An 18118-nucleotide genomic window follows, 5' to 3' on the forward strand; every position below is an offset into this window, starting at 1 on the left:
TTAAGCTTGAACCAGTAACACAGCATTTAAAGGGCAAGCACACTGCCTCCTGTGCCATAAATCCCAGTCCTCTTGGCAGGGACCATACGATGCTATATATACAGACTCACAGTACAGAGCAGTGTGCAGCAGAGAGGCCCCAACGCAGACAAATCAATGCTCCACCGCACGGGGAGGTTTTCACACGGAACGAGCTGACTGCAATTACTCGCTTACATTTTTTGTATGTTTTTATTTAACCTTTATTTAACTAAGCAAGTCAGTTAAGAACAAACTCTTCTTTACAATGACGGCCTACCCCGATCGATGCTGGGCCAATTGTGCGCTGCCCTATGGGACTCCCAATCACGGCCGGATGTGACACAGCCTGGTTAAAGAAGCTTTGTCAGAGCTGTGATGTGATTTACGTCTATACTTCAAGTTTACACCATATAGCCTCCAGCCTAATGTCAATTTCAGGTGTATGTTCAGAGAGCCACAGCCTACATGAGTTTGATCAGTAATAATGGGTTGTGCTGTGCATGATGGAACCCTTATGTAAACTACAGGTTAGGAATGAGAGAGAATACAGATTTCTGCTGAAATGAAAAAAGTGAACCTGAATAGCAATAGCACCGTTTTTCTCTCTGTTCTAGGTAGGCTTCCTGTGTGGATTAAGACACCTTGGAGCTGGTGTCGGATATGGCTTAGAAAATGTATGTCAATCTAGGGATGAGAAATGCGTTTCCGAATTATCCCATTGTCCCAACTGTTACACCGAGAAGATGTAACGACTGCTAGCTGTCTTATGTAACGATACCGAACATAACATCATACTAATTTTGGTGTCTTGGATTTACGTTTACTATGTTACGTCTAGTCTATGATGACAGCTTTTCGACAGCGCACTTGCTGCTCTGCTCCATCCTGGCATTCCAGAGTGGTGGCATGGAGGACAGCACGCTCGCGCAGGTTTCCAGGAACGGGCACACACAAGGCGGCACTTCTGAATGTAGCTAACATTGGATTTGATGTGTTTGTTCCTTATTTAATTTTTTCTCATTTTCTTTGATTAGTCTATTACTTTTTTACTTGAACCAAATCGCCATGGCTTGGCCGTGCATAAGCAGAGTGTGCTGTCTGGCTCGGTTTTGGAACCAGTTTGATAAATCCGATCTTTCATTGCCACTGACCATCCAGAATTACTCAGACATCGCCGACCAAGAGGTGCGATCCGTCACCAGGCAGGTACCGACGGACCGGGTTCTGACGCACAACTATTCTACTCCGGGCCACCGCGGATCCCCCCAGACACCGGGAGATCCCCCGGGCACCCGGAGATCATTGAGAGGCCGGAGGGAAGCCAACTTCAAACCCCGGGAGGACTACCACCGACCCGGCGTGCCGTTCTCGAGTGTTACCCAGTACAAGCAGGATTACAAAGCCTGGCCTATTCCGAAGAAGGAGAATTTCCCCTGGATTAGCAATTGTGGGAAAGGGGGCAACGTTGGTTCGGATAGCCCAGTAAACAGTTACCCCAATGCGAGCCAGACGAGGGGGGAGAGAGAGGAGCTGGGCATGAGGTGGGGGGAACAGGGGACGGGAACAGCTAAAAGCTCTTACAGGTAGGCTCCATCACTCTGACGCTGTCCTTTCAGAACCGTTCTGTTACTTTCATTTCAGCACCTGGAGCTGTCCACTCTCTCATAAATCATTGATAACTGCGCTCTAACCTAACGATTTCATTAGTCTGCTTCAAGTTATTGTTTTCTGAAATTCGTTAAATAATTGTTATTCATGTACAGTGGGCTGTTGGCACAAATGTAATCTGCAGTTTGTATAATTATGCAATAGCTTTTGAACGGAAATTGCCACCAGGCTAGGTCTTGCAGTTCAGTGTGTGTGTGTGTGTGTGCATTCATGCAAAATACATTAGATGCATTGTGTCATGCTACAGAAATAACCAATAGTTTTAATCTGAACAGTAGGCAGCTGCTAAAATAGAAACACAGCAAAACGCTTTCAATTATTAATAAACTCACACACATTTGATATCCCCTTGATTGGAGTGCATGTTAAAAGACCAAATTAAAGCGTTTCTGCAGTTTGATAATCCTCAACATCCAATGATGTTTCTTTATGATGATAGCATGCCCCGCCCCATTCTCATTTCCCAGAAGCACTGAGCTGAAATCTCATGAGTCATTACCAGAACCCACCCAGGCCCCTGTACTGATCTGCTCGAATCCCAATGGACATCATTGCCATTAATCGATGATAAGCCTGATTAGCTTGTTTATGCTTTGGTTCGTCTGATTTACACAACAATAGAGAATTTGAACAATTTTTTATGTAAAATAGCCGACAGTATAGAGAGCATAAAGCCAATGGACAAAACTTTTGCAGTGTTTGTAAAATAACAATTATTTTCAGACCATGGGAGCGCTCCCTTACACTTCCCTCTCCTCCTTGTAGACAGGAGTACCGGCCTTGGACGGGGGCAAGACCAGCCAAGACCACTAGGAAACAACGCCCCCCTGCCCCGTACGCCAGCCCCCGGTCGGGGGTCTCTCACCTCCCTAATGAGACCAGCTACCAGGCCGCCTACAGCGGAGCCGGGGAGGCATTCAGACACACAGAGCTTCACCAGAGGGACCATAATACCTCCACCGCTGGGCTGCCAACCACCACCTCCATCTCCACTGTCCCCAAGACCACTGTAACCCTACTCCAGCCTTCCTCCACCACTACCACCCCTATCACCAGCACCGGCCTCCAGCAGAGCAGCCTGCCAGAGAGACCCAACCTCAGTATAGGGACCATGGGAGAGGTGAGACAGAGGACAGAGTTTCACAGTTTTCAGGGCATAAATCCATATTTTTCCAATGTTATTCAAAATGGTCTGAATCCTTGAGATGAACAAAGTCTTAGTGGCAGCATCTCGTTCTATAGAAGTCATTGTACACATCTGTGATGATGCCATATTCATTAGGTAGTACTATTTCAAAGGCAAAGTCACTTGAAAGACATAGAATAGACACTGTAGAGACACAAAGACACTGTGTGGGGAACACTGACATAGAGGTAATATGCATTATAAACCTGTGGAAACAGACAAACACGATTTGAGAAAATGAATTACAATTTTTAAAGGAACTGTTTGACTTTGTCTTAGCTAGCTAGGTCTTTTTATTTTGTCTAAATTTGCACTAAGAATGGCATAATCAAGTTACTGTTTGTAAGGGTATGGTCAGGGACATAGCCATTGTTCCAGCCTGGTCCCAGGTGTTCCCCGTGGTGCTGAGGCATCTCTAAGAGGGGATACTGTGATCCTGTTCTGTCCTAAAGCTGCTCAATGTGTCCCAGCTGTTTCAGATTATGACGCAAACTGCCAGGCCTATGACATTGACCTGGTTAGAGAGGAGCAGGAATTACATACAGAGAAAAGAAAGTCAATAATATTCAGATATTTGGACAATTAGGATTTGGAGACTCAAATCACAGAGGTTTTTTGTCAGAGTGGGTTCAGGTGGAGAGAGAGAGAGGCGAGGTGAGAGAGAGAGGCGAGGTGAGAGAGAGAAGTACTGTAATTCTTTCCTGTTTTGATCCCAGCCCGCCCCCTGTTCTCTCCCTGGGGTAGTTCAAGGCAGACGTTGTGTGACAGGGAGTGGAACTCTTTAGGGAATCTCCTGGGGTTTAATGCCATCCCACCTGCCCCGCTCCTCCGTGCCATCTGCCAGCGGCGAGTAGGAGAGAACGGGCTGAGACGACTCGACTTTCTGCTTTCACTGACTGTCGTCTATGCCAGAGAGGTTAAAGAAAGAAGAAACTCCTGCACACTGCTTGCCAGGAATTTTTCAGTTTTAAATTTAATAGCAAGTTGAAACCAAAAAAAAGTGAAACTTTGAAAGCAAGCACTGTGGAGGAAAGTCTTTTTTTGAACCTTGTTTTATAAATATTCCAGCGTACCTGAGTGTCAGAGCTGTAGATGTGCCGCTACATCTCTTTTCAGGAGCAGAGAGAAAGAAAATAAGAGGGAAGAAGATTCTTTCCGGTCAGTTCAAACTTTCTTTGGATGTTGGGTAACATTTTCTAAAAGCAAAAACATGCTCCACTATGGCTCCCCAAAAAGCCACGATTAAACTTATTCAACTTTTCAGCCAGTCACATGGGAGAACATGTTTTAGCCTCCAAATCAGATATAGAAGGCCAGTACAACAGTGTTTGACAGGCCACAGGGTTTAATAATATGAGACATGTCATCTGTAGGTCATAGTCTATTAATTACCATGGCCCAGAAATCAGTGTGAGATCTGTGTGTTCAGCGTGAGATGTGTGTGGTCAGGGTGAGATGGGTGTGGTCAGGGTGAGATGGGTGTGTTCAGGGTGAGATGTGTGTGTTCAGCGTGAGATGTGTGTGTTCAGCGTGAGATGTGTGTGTTCAGCGTGAGATGTGTGTGTTCAGCGTGAGATGTGTGTGTTCAGCGTGAGATGTGTGTGGTCAGGGTGAGAAGTGTGTACGTGTGTGGTCAGGGTGAGAGGTGTGTACGTGTGTGGTCAGGGTGCAGGCAGGGAAAGGTACAACTCTACAGATGGCTGCTATGTAAGATCTGTTTCCCAAAATAAATCGGGTGCAAAGGATTTAACTCCTGCCCTGAGAAGTAGACATTAGATACGAACTACAGGCTATCCGCAATGGTCATCATATTGGACCCTCTCTCTGTACAGCCCCTCACCCATCCACCAAGCCCTACCTCAGTGTACCGCCCCCTCTACCTACTGACAACAACCTAGTGCTCTATTGTTTTTATCCTTCTCTGAGCAATCTGCCAACACAACACAAAACCCAGGGGATCGATATTAAACAATACAGTCCAAGCCCCCACCCACTGAGCTCTCTGACCAAGCCCCCACCCACTGAGCTCTCTGACCAAGCCCCCACCCACTGAGCTCTCTGACCAAGCCCCCACCCACTGAGCTCTCTGACCAAGCCCCCACCCACTGAGCTCTCTGACCAAGCCCCCACCCACTGAGCTCTCTGACCAAGCCCCCACCCACTGAGTTCTCTGACCAAGCCCCCACCCACTGAACTCTCTGACCAAGCCCCCACCCACTGAGCTCTCTGACCAAGCCCCCACCCACTGAACTCTCTGACCAAGCCCCCACCCACTGAGCTCTCTGACCAAGCCCCCACCCACTGAGCTCTCTGACCAAGCCCCCACCCACTGAGCTCTCTGACCAAGCCCCCACCCACTGAACTCTCTGACCAAGCCCCCACCCACTGAGCTCTCTGACCAAGCCCCCACCCACTGAGCTCTCTGACCAAGCCCCCACCCACTGAACTCTCTGACCAAGCCCCCACCCACTGAGCTCTCTGACCAAGCCCCCACCCACTGAGCTCTCTGACCAAGCCCCCACCCACTGAACTCTCTGACCAAGCCCCCACCCACTGAACTCTCTGACCAAGCCCCCACCCACTGAACTCTCTGACCAAGCCCCCACCCACTGAACTCTCTGACCAAGCCCCCACCCACTGAACTCTCTGACCAAGCACCCAGGCACGCACACATCCACTTGATCCGCATTCTTCATAGCATTCACCCATCCATCACGGGAATTAATACTGAAGTCCTCATTATGCTTTTGAAAACAAAATCAATAAACTTTATTATGGAGAGGGAGAGAGTGATATACACTACCGTTCAAAAGTTTGGGGTCCCTTGTTTTTGAAAGAAAAGCACATTTTTTTATCCATTTAAAATAACATCAAATTGATCAGAGTGTAGACATTGTCAATGTTGTAAATTACTATTGTAGCTGGAAACGGTTGTTTTTTAATGGAATATCTACATAGGCGTACAGAGGCCCATAATCAAAAACCATCAGTCCTGTGTTCCAATGGCACGTTGTGTTAGCTAATCCAAGTTTATAATTTTAAAAGGCTAATTGATATTTATAAAACCCTTTTGCAATTATGTTAGCACAGCTGAAAACTGTTGTTCTGATTAAAGAAGCAATAAAACTGGCCTTCTTTAAACTAGTTGAGTATCTGTAGCATCAGCATTTGTGGATTTGATTACAGGCTCAAAATGGCCAGAAACATTCTTAGGAAACTCGTCAGTCTATTCTTGTTCTGAGAAATGAAGGCTATTCCATGCAAGAAATTGCCAAGAAACTGAAGATCTCGTACAACGCTGTGTACTACTCCCTTCACAGAACAGCGCAAACTGGCCTAACCAGAATAGAAAAAGGAGTGGGAGGCCCCGGTGCACAACTGAGCAAGAGGACAAGTACATTAGAGTGTCTAGTTTGAGAAACAGACTCGTCACAAGTCCTCAACTGGCAGCTTCATTAAATAGTACCCGCAAAACACCAGTATCAACGTCAACAGTGAAGAGGCGACTCCAGGATGCTGGCCTTCTAGGCAGAGTTGCAAAGAAAAAGCCATATCTCAGACTGGCCAATAAAAATAAAATAGTAAGATGAGCATAAGAACACAGACACTGGATAGAGGAAGATTGGATAAAAGTGTTATGGACTGACAAATCTAAGTTTGAGGTGTTCGGATCACAAAGAAGAACAATCGTGAGATGCAGAAAAAATGAAAAGATGCTGGAGGAGTGCTTCATGCCATCTGTCAACCATGGTGGAGGCAATGTGATGGTCTGGGGGTGCTTTGGTGGTGGTAAAGTGGGAGATTTGTACAGGGTAAAAGGGATCTTGAAGAAGGAAGGCTATCACTCCATTTTGCAATGCCATGCCATAACCTAGGGAAGAAGCAGTCAGCTGGTATTCTGTCTATAATGGAGTGGCCAGCACAGTCACCGGATCTCAACCCTATTGAGCTGTTGTGGGAGCAGCTTGACCGTATGGTACGTAAGATGTGCCCATCAAGCCAATCCAACTTGTGGGAGGTGCTTCAGGAAGCATGGGGTGAAATCTCTTCAGATTACCTCAACAAATTGACAACTACAATGCCAAAGGTCTGCAAGGCTGTAATTGCTGCAAATGGAGGATTCTTTGACGAAAGCAAAGTTTTAAGGACACAATTATTATTTAAATAAAAAATCATTATTTTTAACCTTGTCAACGTCTTGACTATATTTCCTATTAATTTTGCAACACATGGGGGCGGCAGGTAGGCTAGTGTTAAGAGCGTTGGACCAGTAACCGAAAGGTTGCTGTATCGAATCCCCGAGCTGACATGGTAAAGATCTGTCGTTCTGCCCCTGAACAAGGCAGTTCCCCTGTAGGCCGTCATTGTAAATAAGAATTTGTTCTTAAATGACTTACCAAGTTAAATAAATAAAAAATGAATGTATGTTTTCATGGAAAACAAGGGAAATTTCTAAGTGACCCCAAACTTTTGAACAGTAGTGTATATAACACCTACTCATTGAAGGGTTTTTCTTTATTTTTTAAAATGTTTTACCTTGTAGAATAACAGTGAAGACATAAACTATGAAATAACACTTATGGAATCAAGTAGTAACAAAATAAGTGTTAAACAAATCTAAATATATTTTATATTTGAGATTCTTCTTGGCATTCTCTCAACCAGCTTCATGAGGAATTATTTTTCCAATGGTCTTGAAGGAGTTCCCACATATGCTGATCACTTGTTGGCTGCTTTTCCTTCACTCTGTGGTCCAACTCATCCCAAACCATCTCAATTGGGTTGAGGTCAGGTGATTGTGGAGGCCAGGTCATCTGATGTGGCACTACATCACTCTCCTTCTTGGTCAAATAGCAAATACACAGCCTGAAGGTGTGTTGGGTCATTGTCCTGTTGAAAAACAAATGATAGTCCCACTAAGCACAAACCAGATGGGATAGTGTCACGAGGAAAGTACCATCACACCTCCTCCTCCATGCTTCACGGTGGGAACCACACATGCGGAGATCATCTGTTCACCTACTCTGCATCTCACAAAGACACGTCAGTTGGAACCAAAAATCTCAAAATTGGTTGTTTAATCCATCATGTTCTTCAAGAAATCATGTTCTTTACTCCATCAGGTTATTTACTCCTTCAGGTTATTGTCCCTATCAGGTTCTTAACTCCTTCAGGTTGTTTACTCCATCAGGTTATTTACCTAATCAGGTTGTTTACTCCATCAGGTTGTTTACTCCATCAGGTTCTTATCCACATCAGGTTCTTATCTACATCAGGTTATTTACTACATCAGGTTCTTATCTACATCATTGCTCGTGTTTCTTGGCCCAAGCAAGTCTCTTCTTTTTATTGGTGTCCTTTAGTAGTGGTTTCTTTACAGCAACTCGACCATGAAGGCCTGATTCACGCAGTCTCCTCTGAACAGTTGATGTTGAGATGTGTCATTTATTTGGGCTGCAATCTGAGGCTGGTAACTCTAATGAACTTATCCTCTGCAGCTGAGGTAACTCTTTTCTATGGCGTTCCTCATGAGAGCCAGTTCCATCATAGCGCTTGGTGGTTTGTGCGAATGCACTTGAAGAAACTTTAAAAGTTCTTGAAATGTTCCGCATTGACTGACCTTCATGTCTTAATGTCTTAAAGTAATGATGGACTGTCATTTCTCTTTGCTTATTTGAGCTGTTTTTGCCATAATATGGATTTGGTCTTTTACCAAATAGGGCTATCTTATGTATACTACCCCTACCTTGTCACAACACAACTGAACGGTTCAAACGCATTAAAAAGGAAAGAAATTCCACAAATAAACTTTTAAGAAGGCACACCGGTTAATTGAAGTGCATTCCAGGTGACTACCTCATGAAGCTGGTTGAGAGAATGCCGAGAGAGTGCAAAGCTGTCATCAAGGCAAAGGGTGGCTACTTTGAAGAATCTCAAATTCAAAATATATTTTGATTTGTTTGAGTTACACTTTTTGGGTTACTACATGATTCCATATGTGTTATTTCATAGTTTTGATGTCTTCACTAATATTATACAATGTTGAAATTAGTACAAGTAAAGAAAAACCCTTCAATGAGTAGGTGTGTACAAACTTTTGACCGGTACTGTATATATTTTAAATTAGCAATACCCATACAGCTAAGAAAAGATGCCTAGCAGTCTACAAGCCGTTTCTTTCTGAAACACATGCACGCTTTTCGGAGCCCTCCCTCTCTGGTAAACATTTAGGCATACCATTCTGTAGTTCCATCAATGTGTCTACTGACAGTGTTTTCTCCCATCAGACATTTTAGGAACCTTGCAGAAATGTTTTTCAGCACTGCTGGAGGACATGGCTGGAGCTTTTCAATGTGATAATAACATGGAGTTGTTGTACTGAAACAGATGAACAGGGCAGGAATGGGGATGTGGTTTACAATGGGTTAAAGTGCATAACAAGAGGATAAAACAGATGAACAGGGCAGGAATGGGGATGTGGTTTACAATGGGTTAAAGTGTAAAACAAGAGGATAAAACAGATGAACAGGGCAGGAATGGGGATGTGGTTTACAATGGGTTAAAGTGTAAAACAAGAGGATAAAACAGATGAACAGGGCAGGAATGGGGATGTGGTTTACAATGGGTTAAAGTGTAAAACAAGAGGATAAAACAGATGAACAGGGCAGGAATGGGGATGTGGTTTACAATGGGTTAAAGTGTAAAACAAGAGGATAAAACAGATGAACAGGGCATGAATGGGGATGTGGTTTACAATGGGTTAAAGTGTAAAACAAGAGGATAAAACAGATGAACAGGGCAGGAATGGGGATGTGGTTTACAATGGGTTAAAGTGTAAAACAAGAGGATAAAACAGATGAACAGGGCAGGAATGGGGATGTGGTTTACAATGGGTTAAAGTGTAAAACAAGAGGATAAAACAGATGAACAGGGCAGGAATGGGGATGTGGTTTACAATGGGTTAAAGTGCATAACAAGAGGATAAAACAGAGAATTGTGCTAATCACACTCATTTGCACCCCTTTACTCTCTCACCCACTCTCCTTTCACCCTCCCTCTCTCCATTTCCTCTTTTTATTGGCTTTCTCCTGCCTCCTTCCCTCTCACTGTTCCGTTAAATGGGAACTTTTCCCTTGTCTCACAATGCGTCAGACTACAGGCACGGTCATGAGCCGAACCATCAGGGTTCTATCAAGGGAGGGAGGGAGAGAGAGAAAGAGAGCAAGAGAGAGAAAGAGAAATAATGGATTATTTGCCATTTTGTTAAAGTGTGATGCGATGCAGTGGGTTGCAGACTTTTCAGTGTGAATGTAATTTAGGAGAGGCAGACCTGGCTGCTGTACCGAGTGGAATACAATGTGTGTTGGAGAAGGGAGGGGGTGGACACACCCACAGAGACACATAAACACACAGGCAAACAGACTCTGAAGCACGCACACAAACAAACATTTTTGAAGCCGCAGTTTGACAGATTTCATGTACAGACACAGCCTCTCATCCAGCAAATAGTCATATTACATTTTCTTTATTGGCCCAAGAGACTGTTGCTGAGACTACAGACCTACAACTTAGAAAAGTATGCTTTGATCTCAAGTCAAACTCTGCCAAGTACACCTTCCATTGTACCACTACTAGTCAACTGCATTGGAAAAGGCATATTCATATCTAGTCATCATATCAAGCCTAGAACATCAGAATGGGCACAGACGTCAATTCAATGTCTATTGCACTTTGGTTCAACGTAATTTCATTGAAAGGACGAGGAAACAATGTTGATTCCACCAGTGTATTCCCCCTGAGATGTTACATGATGGAGGCAGCATGCAAACTTCCTTTCAGGGTCCAGTGAAATTCCATTAATGGAGGCTAAATAGGTTCCGGCTGGATGTTATTTCAGAAAGTCTGGCATCAGCAGCATTTTGCAGTGATGAATTCTGTCTACCAGTCCACTGACAGTAGTGGTGAATTCTGTCTACCAGTTCACTGACAGTAGTGGTGAATTCTGTCTACCAGTCCACTGACAATAGTGGTGAATTCTGTCTACCAGTCCACTGACAGTAGTGATGAATTCTGTCTACCAGTCCACTGACAGTAGTGATGAATTCTGTCTACCAGTCCACTGACATTAGTGGTGAATTCTGTCTACCAGTCCACTGACAGTAGTGGTGAATTCTGTCTACCAGTCCACTGACAGCAGTGATGAATTCTGTCTACCAGTCCACTGACAGTAGTGGTGAATTCTGTCTACCAGTCCACTGACAGCAGTGATGAATTCTGTCTACCAGTCCACTGACAGTAGTGATGAATTCTGTCTACCAGTCCACTGACAGCAGTGGTGAATTCTGTCTACCAGTCCACTGACAGTAGTGATGAATTCTGTCTACCAGTCCACTGACAGTAGTGATGAATTCTGTCTACCAGTCCACTGACAGTAGTGATGAATTCTGTCTACCAGTCCACTGACAGCAGTGATGAATTCTGTCTACCAGTCCACTGACAGTAGTGGTGAATTCTGTCTACCAGTCCACTGACAGCAGTGATGAATTCTGTCTACCAGTCCACTGACAGTAGTGATGAATTCTGTCTACCAGTCCACTGACATTAGTGGTGAATTCTGTCTACCAGTCCACTGACAGTAGTGGTGAATTCTGTCTACCAGTCCACTGACAGTAGTGATGAATTCTGTCTACCAGTTCACTGACAGTAGTGGTGAATTCTGTCTACCAGTCCACTGACAGTAGTGGTGAATTCTGTCTACCAGTCCACTGACAATAGTGGTGAATTCTGTCTACCAGTCCACTGACAGTAGTGGTGAATTCTGTCTACCAGTCCACTGACAGCAGTGATGAATTCTGTCTACCAGTCCACTGACAGTAGTGGTGAATTCTGTCTACCAGTCCACTGACAGTAGTGATGAATTCTGTCTACCAGTCCACTGACAGCTGTGGTGAATTCTGTCTACCAGTCCACTGACAGTAGTGATGAATTCTGTCTACCAGTCCACTGACAGCAGTGATGAATTCTGTCTACCAGTCCACTGACAGTAGTGATGAATTCTGTCTACCAGTCCACTGACAGCAGTGATGAATTCTGTCTACCAGTCCACTGACAGCAGTGGTGAATTCTGTCTACCAGTCCACTGACAGTAGTGGTGAATTCTGTCTACCAGTCCACTGACAGCAGTGGTGAATTCTGTCTACCAGTCCACTGACAGTAGTGGTGAATTCTGTCTACCAGTCCACTGACAGTAGTGGTGAATTCTGTCTACCAGTCCACTGACAGTAGTGATGAATTCTGTCTACCAGTCCACTGACAGTAGTGGTGAATTCTGTCTACCAGTCCACTGACAATAGTGGTGAATTCTGTCTACCAGTCCACTGACAGTAGTGATGAATTCTGTCTACCAGTCCACTGACAGTAGTGATGAATTCTGTCTACCAGTCCACTGACATTAGTGGGGAATTCTGTCTACCAGTCCACTGACAGTAGTGGTGAATTCTGTCTACCAGTCCACTGACAGCAGTGATGAATTCTGTCTACCAGTCCACTGACAGTAGTGGTGAATTCTGTCTACCAGTCCACTGACAGCAGTGATGAATTCTGTCTACCAGTCCACTGACAGTAGTGATGAATTCTGTCTACCAGTCCACTGACAGCAGTGGTGAATTCTGTCTACCAGTCCACTGACAGTAGTGATGAATTCTGTCTACCAGTCCACTGACAGTAGTGATGAATTCTGTCTACCAGTCCACTGACAGTAGTGATGAATTCTGTCTACCAGTCCACTGACAGCAGTGATGAATTCTGTCTACCAGTCCACTGACAGTAGTGGTGAATTCTGTCTACCAGTCCACTGACAGCAGTGATGAATTCTGTCTACCAGTCCACTGACAGTAGTGATGAATTCTGTCTACCAGTCCACTGACATTAGTGGTGAATTCTGTCTACCAGTCCACTGACAGTAGTCGTGAATTCTGTCTACCAGTCCACTGACAGTAGTGATGAATTCTGTCTACCAGTTCACTGACAGTAGTGGTGAATTCTGTCTACCAGTCCACTGACAGTAGTGGTGAATTCTGTCTACCAGTCCACTGACAATAGTGGTGAATTCTGTCTACCAGTCCACTGACAGTAGTGGTGAATTCTGTCTACCAGTCCACTGACAGCAGTGATGAATTCTGTCTACCAGTCCACTGACAGTAGTGGTGAATTCTGTCTACCAGTCCACTGACAGTAGTGATGAATTCTGTCTACCAGTCCACTGACAGCTGTGGTGAATTCTGTCTACCAGTCCACTGACAGTAGTGATGAATTCTGTCTACCAGTCCACTGACAGCAGTGATGAATTCTGTCTACCAGTCCACTGACAGTAGTGATGAATTCTGTCTACCAGTCCACTGACAGCAGTGATGAATTCTGTCTACCAGTCCACTGACAGCAGTGGTGAATTCTGTCTACCAGTCCACTGACAGTAGTGGTGAATTCTGTCTACCAGTCCACTGACAGCAGTGGTGAATTCTGTCTACCAGTCCACTGACAGTAGTGGTGAATTCTGTCTACCAGTCCACTGACAGTAGTGGTGAATTCTGTCTACCAGTCCACTGACAGTAGTGATGAATTCTGTCTACCAGTCCACTGACAGTAGTGATGAATTCTGTCTACCAGTCCACTGACAGCAGTGATGAATTCTGTCTACCAGTCCACTGACAGCTGTGATGAATTCTGTCTACCAGTCCACTGACAGCAGTGATGAATTCTGTCTACCAGTCCACTGACAGTAGTGGTGAATTCTGTCTACCAGTCCACTGACAGTAGTGGTGAATTCTGTCTACCAGTCCACTGATGCACTATGACAGCACAACCAAACAAGTCACCTCTCATATACTGTAGCTTATCTGTTATATTTGAACAGCACAATACCTGTATTGCCTGTGGTTATCTTTCATTAATCCATGTCATGTTTGTGTTATTGCAGGAGCAGTTGGTGAGGACCAAGCTCTCTCCCAACCCCTCTGCAGTGTTTCAAAGCAGATCCAGGATCTTCAACATATGACAGACTTTCAAAACTATTCTACTGGTTATCGGGAGACCAAAGAACCAATGAGGGGAATGATCTCTGTCCATTCCACACTACAACAAAATCTATGCAGGGAATGTACAGCCTAATGTAACCAGAAAGGAAAACCCTGTACAGCTTAACAGTGCAGTATAGTAAATCAGAGACAAGTGAAATGACAAACCAGATGTCACAAAACAATTTTACAATCCTGTTCTATTGCTATGAAAATCATATATATGCATGTAACACGCTAGTTTGAAGTCAAGCTTCTTTTTCAGTATTAGACACTCCAAGACAACATGGCTGCTCTGTAATGTGTCTTTGTGTGTACTGTATGTATGTGCACCTGTTGAGTTGGAATGATTTGTGTTTGATTATTTTCTGTATATACTGTTGGATCTATTGAAATGACAAGGAGATGACTTTTTGTGAAATTTATGCTCAAACTGCACTTAGTCCACAAAGTAAGGTGTTCCTTTGATCTCTGCAAGTGTTTTATGAACAGAAACAAAAAATATATTCATACATTTTTATTCAATTAGGTACTATTTTGAGAAAGTAATTGTTCCGGTGTCAACGTTAATTTTGTAAATCTGTTTAAGAAACAAAAAATGGTTAAATATTAAATGATGTACAGTATATTACAATAAAAAAACATCAGGTTCTTAACTCCATCAGGTTCTTAACACCATCGGGTAGTTTACTCCATCAGGTTCTTAACGCCATCAGGTTCTTAACACCAGTGGGTTATTTACTCCATCCGGTTGTTTACACCATCAGGTTGTTAACTCCATCGAGTTCTTAATGCCATCAGGATCTTTACTCCATCAGGTTATTATCTCCATTGGGTTGTTTAATCCACCAGGTTCTTAAATAAATCAGGTTCTTTGCTCCATCAGGTTCTTTACTCCTTCAGGTTATTATCTCCATCAGGTTCTTAACTCCTTCAGGTTGTTTACTCCATCGGGTTCTTATCTCCATCAGGTTGTTTAATCCATCGGGTTCTTAAATAAATCAGGTTATTTACTCCATCAGGTTCTTTACCACTTCAGGTTCTTATCTCCATCAGGTTGTTTAATCCATCAGGTTCTTAACGCCATCAGGTTCTTTACTCCATTAGGTTCTATCTTCATCAGGTTCTTTAATCCATCAGGTTCTTAAATAAATCAGATTTTTTTTACTCCATCAGGTTCTTTACTCCTTCAGGTTCTTATCTCTATCAGGTTCTTATCTCCATCGGGTTATTATCTCCATCTGGTTATTATCTCCATCAGGCTCTTAACCCCTTCAGGTTGTTTAATCCATCAGGTTCTTAAATAAATCAGGTTCTTTACTCCATCAGGTTCTTATCTACATCAGGTTCTTATCTACATCAGCCTCTTTACTCCATCAGATTCTTTACTCCATCGGGTTCTTAACGCCATCAGGTTCTTAACACCATCAGGTTGTTTACTCCATCAGGGGCCTTAACTCTATTGGGTTCTTTACTCCATCAGGTTATTTACTCCATCAGGTTATTATTGCCATCAGGTTCTTAACTCCATCTGGTTGTTTAATCCATCAGGTTCTTAAATAAATCAGGTTCTTAAATAAATCAGGTTCTTTACTCCATCAGGTTCTTATCTCCTTCAGGTTCTTATCTCCATCAGGTTCTTAACGCCATCGGGTTCCTAATGCCATCAGGTTCTTTACTCCATTAGGTTCTTAACTCCATCAGGTTGTTTAATCCATCATGTTATTCAAGAAATCAGGTTCTTTACTCCATCAGGTTATTTACTCCTTCAGGTTATTATCCCCATCAGGTTCTTAACTCCTTCAGGTTGTTTACTCCATCAGGTTATTTACCTAATCAGGTTGTTTACTCCATCAGGCTGTTTACTCCATTGGGTTATTTACTCCATCAGGTTCTTATCCACATCAGGTTCTCATCTACTTCTTATCTACATCAGGTTTTTACTCCATCAGGTTTTTTACTCCATCGTGTTCTTATCTACATCAGGTTCTTATCTACATCAGGTTCTTATCTACATCAGGTTATTTACTCCATCAGGTTCTTTACTCCATCAGATTATTTACTCCATCAGGTTCTTAACGCCATCATGTTCTAATCTACATCAGGTTGTTTACTCTACCAGGTCCTTCACTCCATCAGGTAGTTTACTCCATCAGGTTATAATCCTAATCAGGTTCTTTACTCCATCAGGTCATAATCTACATCGGGTTCTTATCTCCACCAGGTTGTTTACTCCATCAGGTATTTACTCCATCGTGTTCTTATCTACATCAGGTTCTTTACTCCATCAAGTTCTTATCTACTTATCTACATCAGGTTCTTATCTACATCAGGTGCTTTACTCCATCAGGCTATTTGCTCCATCAGGTTCTTATATACTTCTTATCTACATCTGGTTCTTTACTCCATCAGGTTCTTATCTACATCAGGTTCTTATCTACATCAGGTTCTTTACTCCACCAGGGTCTTTACTCCACCAGGTTCTTATCCACATCAGGTGTTTTACTCCATCAGGTTCTTATCTACATCAGGTTCTTATCTACATCAGGTTATTTACTACATCAGGTTCTTATCTACATCAGGTTATTTACTCCATCGGGTTCTTTACTCCATCAGATTATTTACTCCATCAGGTTCTTAACGCCATCATGTTCTAATCTACATCAGGTTGTTTACTCTACCAGGTCCTTCACTCCATCAGGTAGTTTACTCCATCAGGTTATAATCCTCATCAGGTTCTTTACTCCATCAGGTCATAATCTACATCGGGTTCTTATCTCCACCAGGTCCTTCACTCCATCAGGTATTTACTCCATCGTGTTCTTATCTACATCAGGTTCTTTACTCCATCAAGTTCTTATCTACTTATCTACATCAGGTTCTTATCTACATCAGGTTCTTTACTCCATCAGGCTATTTGCTCCATCAGGTTCTTATATACTTCTTATCTACATCCGGTTCTTTACTCCATCAGGTTCTTATCTACATCAGGTTATTATCTACATCAGGTTCTTTACTCCATCAGGTTCTTATCTACATCAGGTTCTTATCTACATCGGGTTCTTTACTCCACCATGTTCTTTACTCCATCGGGTTCTTTACTCCACCAAGTTCTTATCTACATCAGGTTATTTTCTACATCGGGTTCTTTACTCCACCATGTTCTTTACTCCATCGGGCTCTTTACTCCACCAAGTTCTTATCTACATCAGGTTATTTTCTACATCAGGTTGTTTACTCCATCAGATTGATTACTCCATCAGGTTCTTTACTCCATCGGGAGTTTTAACAAATTCCTTTGGTTTTCTAGAAATCCTGGTTGGAGGTGTCTGGTTTGCCACCTTATCCCCTCCCCATTCCGGGAATCCTCCAACCAGGATTTCGGGAAAACCAGGGAATTTATTGAAATGTCCAGGAATTTTGCAACCCTAATGCTGAGTGCTAATCCAGGATCAGGTCCCCCTGTCCATTTAATCTCGTTCATCATGATCTAAAATGCATATTCGTTTAATTATTGGGATACGGTAAATCAATATACATCAGGGTGGAGATGAGAGGTGGTTAGACACTGTGATGTGTGTTAGAACCGCTCAAATCAAATCAAATTGTATTGGTCACACACACATTTATTTTATTTTTTTACATTTTAGTCATTTAGCAGACGCTCTTATCCAGAGCGATTTACAGTGTGCATACATTTTATTACATTATTTATTTTATTTTTTACATACTGAGACAAGGATATCCCTACCGGCCAAACCCTCCCTAACCCGGACGATGCTATGCCAATTGTGCGCCCAGCCCAGCCTGGGCGCGAACCCAGAGACTCTGGTGGCGCAGCTAGCTAGCACTGCGATGCAGTGCCCTAGACCACTGCGCCACCCGGGAGGCCTGGTTACCAGATGTTAGCAGATGGTTAGCAGATGTTAATGCGAGTGTAGCGAAATGTTTGTGCTTCTAGCTCCGACAGTGCAGTAATATCTAACAAGTAATCTAACAATTCCCCAACAACTACCTAATACACACAAATCTAAAGGGGTGAATGAGAATATGTGGATGAGTGATGGCCGAGCAGCATAGGCAAGGTGCAATAGATGGTATAAAATACAGTATATACATGTGACATGAGTAATATAAGATATGTAAACATTATTGAAGTGGCATTATTTAA

General features: G+C 43.3%; 1 protein-coding gene across 1 annotated transcript; it reads left to right on the top strand.

Annotated features, from left to right (window-relative positions):
* The first annotated feature begins 891 nt into the window (after positions 1 to 891).
* Positions 892 to 14603, top strand: map6d1 (MAP6 domain containing 1). The gene is made up of 3 exons (XM_055910813.1): positions 892 to 1604; positions 2455 to 2809; positions 13851 to 14603. Exons 1-3 carry the CDS (start codon positions 1087 to 1089, stop codon positions 13926 to 13928), a joined length of 951 nt encoding a protein of 316 aa, XP_055766788.1. The 5' UTR covers positions 892 to 1086; the 3' UTR covers positions 13929 to 14603.
* Positions 14604 to 18118: the final 3515 nt, after the last annotated feature.

Source organism: Salvelinus fontinalis, unplaced genomic scaffold, assembly GCF_029448725.1.
Source record: "Salvelinus fontinalis isolate EN_2023a unplaced genomic scaffold, ASM2944872v1 scaffold_0032, whole genome shotgun sequence".
NCBI lineage: Eukaryota > Metazoa > Chordata > Actinopteri > Salmoniformes > Salmonidae > Salvelinus > Salvelinus fontinalis.

Excerpts from the sequence above, each read along its gene's own strand:
- map6d1 (XM_055910813.1), top strand. The coding sequence starts at position 1,087 with ATGGCTTGGCCGTGCATAAGCAGAGTGTGCTGTCTGGCTCGGTTTTGG. Across the intron at positions 1,605-2,454 it reads ACAGCTAAAAGCTCTTACAG|ACAGGAGTACCGGCCTTGGA; the intron begins GTAGGCTCCATC and ends TCCTCCTTGTAG. Across the intron at positions 2,810-13,850 it reads GTATAGGGACCATGGGAGAG|GAGCAGTTGGTGAGGACCAA; the intron begins GTGAGACAGAGG and ends GTGTTATTGCAG.